The sequence below is a fragment of the Nilaparvata lugens genome, chromosome 9, assembly GCF_014356525.2.
Source record: "Nilaparvata lugens isolate BPH chromosome 9, ASM1435652v1, whole genome shotgun sequence".
NCBI classification, from domain to species: Eukaryota; Metazoa; Arthropoda; class Insecta; order Hemiptera; family Delphacidae; genus Nilaparvata; species Nilaparvata lugens.
The window spans coordinates 45,730,183-45,740,803 of record NC_052512.1 but is presented as its reverse complement, the minus strand read 5'-3'; the positions used below and the strand labels follow the sequence as shown (position 1 = coordinate 45,740,803).

At 35.1% G+C, this 10,621-nt stretch overlaps 1 protein-coding gene across 1 annotated transcript in view; it reads right to left on the bottom strand.

Annotated features, from left to right (window-relative positions):
• Positions 1-9,440, bottom strand: part of LOC120352977 — a 14,264-nt gene extending 4,824 nt beyond the window's left edge. Inside the window, exons 1-3 of the mRNA XM_039435352.1 lie at positions 9,383-9,440; positions 4,679-4,778; positions 97-252 (exon numbers count right to left, since the gene is read on the bottom strand). Coding sequence (XP_039291286.1) covers positions 97-252; positions 4,679-4,778; positions 9,383-9,420 — 294 coding nt within the window. The 5' untranslated portion in view covers positions 9,421-9,440. The remainder of the gene's footprint in view (positions 1-96; positions 253-4,678; positions 4,779-9,382) is intronic.
• Between the last annotated feature and the right edge of the window lie 1,181 nt (positions 9,441-10,621).

The following is a 10,621-nucleotide window of genomic DNA, read 5'->3' as shown; positions in this document are numbered from 1 at the left end:
TCTTAGACCTCACTTCGCTCGGTCAATTAGATACTTGTGGATAAGGAACTGCGTGAGGTCTAATTTCCACAGAACCACTAGTTGAAAATAGCTCACATCTTTGTAGGACATGTAGTTGAGGGTAAAAATGCCGTAAGGTTTCATTTGAATATCTCGATTAGTCTGAGTCAGCATAATATGCATCGTTTGTCTCAACCATCGGGGCTTGTCTACCCAAGGAATTTCCAGCAGTGATTCTCGCAGTTTATCATTCTGAAATGAGGACGGAGAATAAATGTAGATACAATGAAATAGTATATTCCTATAGCTTTGTAAAACATGCTATGTTAACAACAATGCATTGATAACAACAATGTGAGTTTAAGTTAAACACCACAAACACTTACACAACAAACCCAAAAAAGTTTTCCATAATTCTCTATACGATGCGTGACGTCACTGTTGTGACGTCAAGATGGGTGGATTTGGCAGTACGAACGACGTCCAAACTTGGGTCATAGAACTCGAAAGGCTGTAAATTTAGAATATGCATGGGAGAATCAGCAGCAAGGAGATATACCATTCAATTCCCAGCGAGCTGCATTCAACTATAACTCGGCAATCGAGTACAGTTCACTGTCAATTGTTGCTTTTGACACATGAACATTGTGTGTCAGTACTGTGGGCCATATAAGTATAAAAATAAAGCTCCCGGATTGTGTTGCGCGGAGGATTAAACCTCCTTAGTGGTCAAGTCTAATTTTGTTTCAATTGACTCCACCACCTGAACCACTTCATTCATTGGTCTCCAGAAATGGAGCAGATTCTAAATTTTTTTTGAAAAATATCCAGCAATACAACAATGCATTGATTACATCATTCAAGACCGCATGCCATCTGATTACCACAAATAGTCATCAGAGCTGATATGGCACATGCCGGACAACACCCAAGATGTTTCAATGTCCCTACAATTGACGGAGTGTGTGTGAGTGCTTCCATTCAAACCAATAAGCAAGAATCACCTGGATGCAAAATGCCGCATCGCGCCTCCTCAGGTGTGCATCCAGCTAAAGTTTGTCATGAGATGCATTAACTATTTTGCGGTACGAAGTTCGCCGGGCCAGCTAGTTAATTATAAAGACAATAATACTATTATATTGATAATAATAATATTATATCATATCAATAATATATTATTTAGCATATTCATCAATTATCAAAACAATATTATTGAGGTTAAGTGGAATCAGGTAAAAGCAATAAGGCTTCAAGCCCGATGACGTAGGCCGAAGACTACATAGAAAAAAATGAGAACCGGTAAAACATTTTTGCCCGTCGTGCGACTGATATTTTCCGCCACACCAAAAATAAAACAATATATATATATGAGAATAATTGTATATTAGGTACTTCCGAAAGCAAAACTGAAAGGTTATACCTGAGTCTGAGTCTGATACCGCAAGTCTGAGGTAATCTGATTATCAGGAAACTGTCCAAGTAGCTCCGAAATTATCGACGTTATAATGGCAGTGGAGAAAGATTTGTTTTTTCCTATTTCTATTGCAATCTAGTCTAAAAAGACTGATGAGCATTTTTCCCTGATATAGTAATGGGTTAAATAGGTAGTTGAGATAGGTATTCTCACCAGGACTACTACTTCTAGCAACTCACTTGAAATTATTGACAAAAGATAATATAGTAATAAAATAAGTTATCACGTATTAAAGATACACACACATTCACACTATCAACACTGCTCTGCTTTTAACACTTTCACTCCACAGCACCACACAACTCGAAGGGTTTGGACCGCTTCAATCTGCGCAGCATATATTATGTGTGTTGTCAAGTAGCTGTGTGAATTCTTCATTTTCATGCCGTTGGATCCTGTCTGCATGCTTGCGTGCGAAGCAAGAGAAAGATAGCAGAACAACGTTGACGATCCCTGTCTTATCACGCCTTCTATAGACGTTTTTTGCTGATACAGGTTTTTTGATGTAATATCAACTGTTCATTCTTGTTTATAAAATCAATTATATGAGCAAGAAATTATATTTTCAATAATTCCTTGATGAATTCATAATTAAGATGAAATATTATGTTATTTAATTATCAATTTTACATTGTTAAAAGACGATCTGGCTACAGAGCAATCTGAGAATGAGATAGTGCTATCCGCTTGTTGAATGATAGACAAGGATAGCAATACCCATTGCTAATCAAACACTGCCTTTAAATGTGGACTTCACTACAGTGTAGAAGGGATGGGGAAAGAGACTTGGCAACTAGTTGTTCTATCATTTTCACTGACTCCATAACGTGGGACTCACTAAAGTGTTTCTCGCCGTTTCTTTACCTGGTTGAAGATTCGCTGTCCATTCACATAGACGATAATAAAATCAGACTGTTGAAGGAAAAGAAAAAGCAGAAAGAACAGCTACTCTCACATTAGTCGCCTGTAAAAACAAGAGAAACCTCCACTGTCAATCCAATTTCAGTTATTTATTTATTATTTTACTTTCTGTGTCACGTATATTCATCAAACATTACTTAGATGCAATGAAGATTGAATGCTATCCAAACCCGGTATTTCGGGATTATCCAATATCAATCCCGGGATCCCGGGATTGGCAAAAATCAGTTTCATGCATTTTGAACCAATTCATCCTCCACAATTACATGTTCAGTAACAGTGTGTGGAGATGAAAAATGGCTCATTATAGAGGAAGAGGAGATTATTGAAATGGGAAAATAATTGAGAATAATATTAAAATTAATCATTCTATTTCTATGAATGTTTTCAAGATCAGGTAGGAGTAACTTTTTTCAAAAGCTAAACCACCAATTAAATTTCGTAGAGCCAACCATATTTACTTCAACTACATATTCTACTTATGATAGAGCAAGAGAAGAGAAGTGGAATAATTGAACAGAGAGTAAATAGATGGTGCTTGTTTTTGTCTGATTTCTGAAGTTTTTTTAAAGTTCTGAGTGCATTTCAAGGAAATTACAATATTACAAATATTGCGCCGTCTAGACCAGAGAGTATTGAATGTGACATTCTATACTCACTGGTCTAGACTGGTAATAATTGTGGTGCTGTGTAAACGGAAACAAACGTAGAGGCATAACAACCGAACAACAACCATTCTGTGAATGATGCCAACCAATAATGTGAATTCTATTCAGCCAGTAAGAGCAGGGATAGAGTATAGCTAACCGTATTCTTGAGTACAGAGTACAGCATGTTATGTATATGCAACTGCAGGCTGTACCTGTAGAATAAATTAGTGAAACAATTAGAACAATAAATTAGTTATGCAAAACTCATATTGATCACGAAAACTAATTTCATATTGAATTGTTTTTTTGGAAAAATACGATTCACAATTCCAGATCTTCAAATCCTAAAAATCCCGTGATTGACGCTGACAAATCCCGGGATTGATAAGTATCGAAAATGGACCGGGATTGACATCCCTAAACACGATTGAAATCAATTATCAGCTAGATGTCGGAACAGTTATCGCCTAATCCTTGTTTGTGAAAAGAGAAAGAAGAAGAAGGAGGAGGAATCAGAATAGGATTAGACTGGAATGAGGAAATTGAATTGGAATAGAATCTAATTTTATTTCAATTAGAAATTGCAGTTGATTGCTGTATGAGGTACTATTACTGTCTGTTGTCTGAGACCAGTGATGGAAATTGCTCCAAGCTCCCAAACAAACGTCAAATATTTACATTCCTTGCCCCATTATTACCATAGGTAAAAGTGGTTTTTAGGTATTGGTCTGTATGTGTGTGTGTGTGTGTGTGTGTGGTGTGTGTGTGTGTGTGTGTGTGTGTGTGTGTGGTGTGTGTGTGTGTGTGTGTGTGTGTGTATGGGTGTGTGTGCACACACGTGACGTGTGGCACTCACACACACAAACACACACACACACACACACACACACACACACCAAAAATCAATCCAAAAACCACTTTTTTGGACTCAGGGGACCTTAAAACATATAGAAATTTACAAATTGGGTTACCTTTATTTTTTTGGAAAGCATACTCTCCTTACCTATGGTAACAGGGCAAGGAAAGTAAAAAGCAGTTCATTCAAAAGAACACTCTTGGTCAAGATAATTTTATATGCAGTACAACTGTTTTGAACTTTTCAAAATCATCAAATTTCACATCTCCATTCGCGATCATTATAGTGAGGTCCACGTTATAATGGCGTTGTTTGATTAGCAATGGTATTGCTATCCTTGTCCTATTCAAGAGAACGGATAGCGCTATCTCTCTCTCACTTTGCTCTGTTGCCAGATCGTCTTTTAACAATGTAGAATTGTAATATTCCATCTCAACTATGTACATTCATTATGAAATTGTAATCTATTGCTCAATAAAAATTATTGATTATTTCAAACGAGGATGAACAGTTTTTATTACAGCAATAAACCTTCATGTGCTACCGATTTAAGAATGCATTGAGAAGACAGAGGATCGGCAACGTTTCCTCCTATCTCTCTTCACTGCCTTAGCCATTATAACATGAACTTCACTATAGCCAACTTCGTAAAAAGTGAGAGTTCGATTCCCGACCGGGTTATTTTTTGTTTGAAAACTTTCAACAATGTCCAAACTCATCATGGCAAGAAAAGCAGCGTGAGTGTGCCACACCAGATTTTATAATGTTGATTCTTACCTTGAGAAATAGGAATACACTCACAGAGGAGGTTGTCATTATCATCATTTGTAAGTAACAAATCAAAGATTGTGAATTATCGGCACAAGTCTTGGAGTTCCTGAAAACTGAATAATATCAATAATAATCCAACATTCAAGTTTTATCTAGTGAAAGGTCGTTCTACCATCCGTCCCCACCAGATAATCTAAGCAAATCAGAAAATTGAGAAGACCGATGCTACTATATATTCTGTAGCCAACTTCCCATTAATTTTCACATGGTGCCACCTCAATTTTTGTTTATATTATATGATTTTTGGGTGTTGGTCTGTGTGTGTGGTATGTGTGTGTCTGTCTGTGAACACGATAACTCCATTCTTGATTAACCGATTGACTTGAAATTTTGAACTTAAGGTCCTTATACCATGAGGATCCGACATTAAGTGATTCAATAAAATTCAATTCAAAATGGCGGAAAAAATGGCGGATAATGACTAAAAAACCATGTTTTTCACGGTTTTCTCAGAACGACTTTAACAATTTTCTCCAGATTCAAACCCTAAATAGCTATTCATAAGCCCTATCAACTGACATGATTCTCATTCCTGGGAAAATTTCAGGAGCTCCGTAATATTCCTGAGAAAAATGAATTTTGTTAAATTTCTATCACGATTTTCTCAAAAATGGCTTGATCGATTTGTTTCAAATTCATACCCTGTATAGTTACATATCAGCTCCATCAACTGGCATGAGTCTCCTCCCTGAGAAATTAACGGGGGGTCCATCCCATCCATGAGAAAATTACTTTGTACCTCCTTCTCGTGCGTGAGGTAGGTAGGTAGAGCAGTTTATACAAAAGAACACGTCGATATTTTATTTGTAGAACAGCTGTTTTGACAACTTTTAAAAAATCCTCAAATTCCATTATTCAAACAAGGAAAATGTACTCTGAACACAACCACAATAGTATAATCGTAGTTTTAATTATTTAGCCGCCAATCGGCATAATGTTATTCCCTAAATTATCCTCGTTAATGAGGCTTATAGATCAACCAGCAGGTAACCCGTGCTTTGCAAGGGTCTATTTCAAAACTTGACGTAATGAAATCCAGAAGAATTGAAAATAGGCCTGTAAGAATCCTCGGTTGATTAAGAATTTATAAGCAGATTTCAAGTAAATCAGTCCAGTAGTTCATACGTGATGATGCATCAAATTATAATTTCCCTATCCTCTACACGTGTATACGTCTTTAAGCCAGTTCTTTCCTCTATTATAGTATAGAAGATGATAGATAGATGGATATATCATCCATTTATCTATCATCTTCTATACTATAATAAAGGAAATGAATGAGAATGAATTTTGAAGGTTTGAGATATCGATGTGCGGTCTTCACCATACCTTTTCTCTGGAAATCCTGTATTGGAATCATGTATCATATGACCTCCTTTCAATTAAAAAAGAAGTTGGATTCAAAACGGCGGAAAAAATTTGGGTGCGACGGAAAACCTGTTTTTATCATTCGAAAAGGATCCCCAATCATACCTATCTTCTAATTTCCCTTTTAAGAGAAATGTTCTGCTGCTTCCTTACAACAACTGAAAGTATGACAAATAATTGTAAACTTGACAAACTGAAAATTGATGTAATCAAATATTGAAGAATTTAAAATAGGTTATAACCATCCTCGGTTGAGCAAGAATTCATATGAAAATCAGTCCAGTAGTTCAGACGTGATGATGCGTCAAACATAATTTTCCTATACTTACACCTGTATACATGTATAATCCAGTTCTTTCCTTATTATAGTATAGAAGATAATAGATGGATGGATAATCATTGTTATTTTACTGAAACATAGAATAGTTTCCCTTTCAGAGGGAGTTTTGACAACCCACAAAACTCATTTTTCATTTGAAGATATAAGGAAAAGGTGCATATGACTTATTTATTTGCTCGGCTTGCCAAAATACCCCTCATTCCAATATTAAAATTTTCGACTGACTTTACAGTGAGTCAAACATTCTATCAGGGCTCGAATAATTTTAAAACTATACTAAATAAAAATGGAAGAGAATCTTTCTTTATGTAAATATCAACACCTTTATCCAAAGACATATTAACTGCATCCGTTTTCATATTGCCGATACAGCATTGATGAAACTGTAGACGTTTATTTAGCACTTTGACTCAAAAAGCTGTTCTAGCTGAAAAATGAATATTGCATGCCACGTTTAGGCCTAAACATTGCATCAGAAAACGAAGTTATGGGCCAGTTGCACGTACGTCTTTTAAATATGGACATTAACGCCGATTAACAAATCAGCCTTAGTTTTAGGGATTCATTTCTGTTAGATTTCACAAAGATCGGTTAGTTTTTAATTCCGATTAAGTTTTCCGGTTAACTAGCAAAGATTTAAACGGTTTCACAATCCGGCAACACTGTAATTCATCCGACAGTGATGTTATCAAAATTATTATTCTAAACAAAGGGCAAAAAAGTGAGGTTATGTTATTGAAGCGGTGACTATCATTACGCATGCGCCAAAAAAATGTTCTGTCTGTTGCCAGTGTAGTCGAAGAAGATCGAAAACTAACCTCAAAAAATCAAAATTACAATCTAATTTTGAAAGCTAATATCAGCTAAATACTCTTTTCTATTTTATTAATGGATGAAATTCATTCATATATTCAGCTCATACTTTGAATTCTGTCGTTTTTTTTTGCCAAAAACGAATTTGGAAGACAGTTATCAGTAGGTACCTAATCGGCTTTAGTTGAATTAATTCCCCATGAATAATAATAATTCGTTTATTTCACTGCATTTTTACAATAATTTGTAATACAAATACATACATTAAACATAATGGTTGAACATTACAATTGGTAATAAAAATACATACCTTAAGCATAATAATTGAACATAGATAATAATATTAAGCATGTAACAGAAAAAAACCACAGTGCATCCCTCTTTAGGCTAAACCTGTGTTGAGGGATGTCTCGCTCTCTAGTTGAGTCAACTTAATTATAATACAATAACAATTTTGAGGTATCAAACAATAAAGTAAATTTTATACAATAATCAGTGTGCTTTTCACAAGATGGGATATGAATCTTTAACAATAAATTACATTTGAATGAACAGCAAAAAAATGTAATAATATTACCCCCTATTAAACGTTTTCTTCATAGAAGCGATTAAGTCTATTCTTAAACAAATTGTAACTGGGTGCATCTGATATATCTGATTGCAGTTTATTGAAAAGTCGTGGTCCCTTAGCAAAAGCATGTAAGGAGGCCACTCTACTTCTTGTAAAGGGTTCTTTTAATTTATTAGCAAGATTTCGACGAGTGGAATATACATGTTCATCCATAACTGGAAACTCTGAACGTCTTAAATACACAAACTTCAAAAGATTTATTTCAAATAGGGTATCAACACTAAAACGCCAAATTCATTAACAGAATGGCCTGTTAAAATTTTTTACATCTATTCGGCGTTATCTCTTGAAACTTCTTTTTGTGCAACCAAAATGATTCAGTTAGCGTGAATCTCAATTGAAGTATAGCATTTTATCGTGATTAAATGTTAACCGGAATACATGCAACTAGGGAAGTTTTATCTAAACAGATGTTTTTGAGATAAATTTAATGCAGCTGTTTCACATCCACCATATTATTATACAGAGTTTGTAAAAATGAAAATATTTATCAATTATCAAACAATACAATTATTATTTTTATATTGAAATAAAAATATTCATCAATTATCAAAACAATATTATTGAGGTGAAGTGGTATCAGGTAGAAAGCAATAGGCCTGATAGAAAGAAATGATAGAAAGAGATGTTCCTTTTTCAATTCCGACCATATGATTGGTGATTTTTTTTACGAAATCGTATGTACTATTAATGAAGTTTGAACATCAATTCTGAAAAATCTAGAAGGAAAATTGAAATTTGGGCTACCAGGTCCACGAGATTGTGATTTTTAGAATCTATGTTCAAAATTTGGAGATCTAAATCATTCCCGTTTTTCCGGTATGCAATCCACAAGTTGACATGTTTTGTTGCGAACAAACGAACACACGAACAAACGAACAAACACAACTCTACACTCTCTCATTATATAGATGAGCAAGGAATTTGTGTGAGTGTACCACACCAGATTTTTTTCGGAAAGCAATACTTTCCTTACCTATGGTAATAGGGAAAGGAAAGTAAAAAGCCTGTATCGAATTTTGTTGCGTGAGGCCTGTATCGAGTTTCTGCGCGAGGCTGATTTAAATGTGTCGAAATACTAGGGGTACCAGGGGGTTGAAATTTTGGTGATTTGGGAGTTTTCCCATAGCCTCCATTGTGTTCTCTAACTGATTTTCAGGTGGGTTTTTCGAGCGAGCTTGCCGTATTGGCTGTGCATTTTTTGTCATTTGCAGTTTCATATACGATGAAACTTTACACTATTTTATTTTTATTTCTCTTGTGTTCAATTTTCTAGCTTCACGAATTAAATTAAAACGTGGGCGGCGACTACGCCCTGTTTCGGAAAGCCAAATTTCTGTCTCCAGCTGTTTAAAGTCTAGAACTTAGCTGAATTCCAAGCTCGGAAACCGGCCCTAAGTAACATGGTATTTTCTGTAGACCTCTCACATGCAGACAAATTCAATTTTTCCAATTAAACATCAATCTCCAATGGATTTGAATTTCTCAATGAACTAACCTTACAATTCGTTGGTGGCATGTTACAATTCTTGCCATGTCCGCCTTCAACTGATAAGTCCTTTCAAGTTTTCACTCTTATCAACAAGATCGAAATCCTTGTATTCGTTGCAGAAATGATCTATCAGTATATAGATTGTATCAAACTCAACTAACACCCTTGCAATGGTGAGAGATAGTGTGGTGAACATCACGTATCCCTGAATATAACCCAGCATATATAGAAACATATGCACTATGTAGCAGTATATTGAGAAAATGGGCTGATCAAATTCTGGTGGCAAGTAATATAAGTGCGGAATAATTGAAAACGATTCAGATAGTTCCCCCGTGTAAACTGGAACATCAAACCATGTGTAAAAATATTTCTCAAAAAACCAACACAAGACATACACTTCAAAAACAACTCGATGCCCTTTTGTGTAAAAGTGATACTTGACAGGTAACTTTTATGGAGAGCATCAATTTTTTGCCAAGTTCCTACCTCGTCTTTGAAATTTTCTCTGCTGACGAAAAAATTCTCGTCAATCAGTTTGATCATTTTTCTGAGTTTTTCAGGTTTGAAATGGTTTTCCAAAAAGAATAAACATACCAGAACAAAAGCACATCCATCTCCGAAAGATTGCTTTGCAATTTCATCATTATTCACTGCTGGAATCGCCGTGAAAATACCACCAGTCGCAATAGTAGCGATTATAACTGACGGGTAAAACAGCATTGAAGTTTGTTTCTTGTCACAGGCCACAAAGTCCATAAAGTCCTTCAAGAATGCTGTGCACTCCATCTCTCTTTTATATTATAAAACACTGTAATTTACTGTCTTTATCTTCTAAAGTATGGGCTGAACTTGAGTGAGTTGTGTGATATTCCGAGAAAAAGATATTGTTTTCACTTCACTAAATATGTGGATAATTATATTGAAATTGGGATTTTGAATGAACTCGAGTAAGGCTCGTGTACGTTGTATGATGTTCCGAAAAAAGGTATTGTTTTCACTTCACTAAATTATTGAGAATAATAATTATTCTCTGGGATATTGAATGATGACTCAAGAGATACTGTGACTATTTAAAGACTAAAAGGTTTCAAGACAGATAAGATTTAATCTCTTGTGAAGACTGGGAAAACATTAAGTCGTATCATATAATATGAATAGTGTAGAACTGAAATAATTGTCGCTGAAATTTATATGAACCCAAGATTTCAATATTACTATATTGATTTCTCTGGTACATAAATG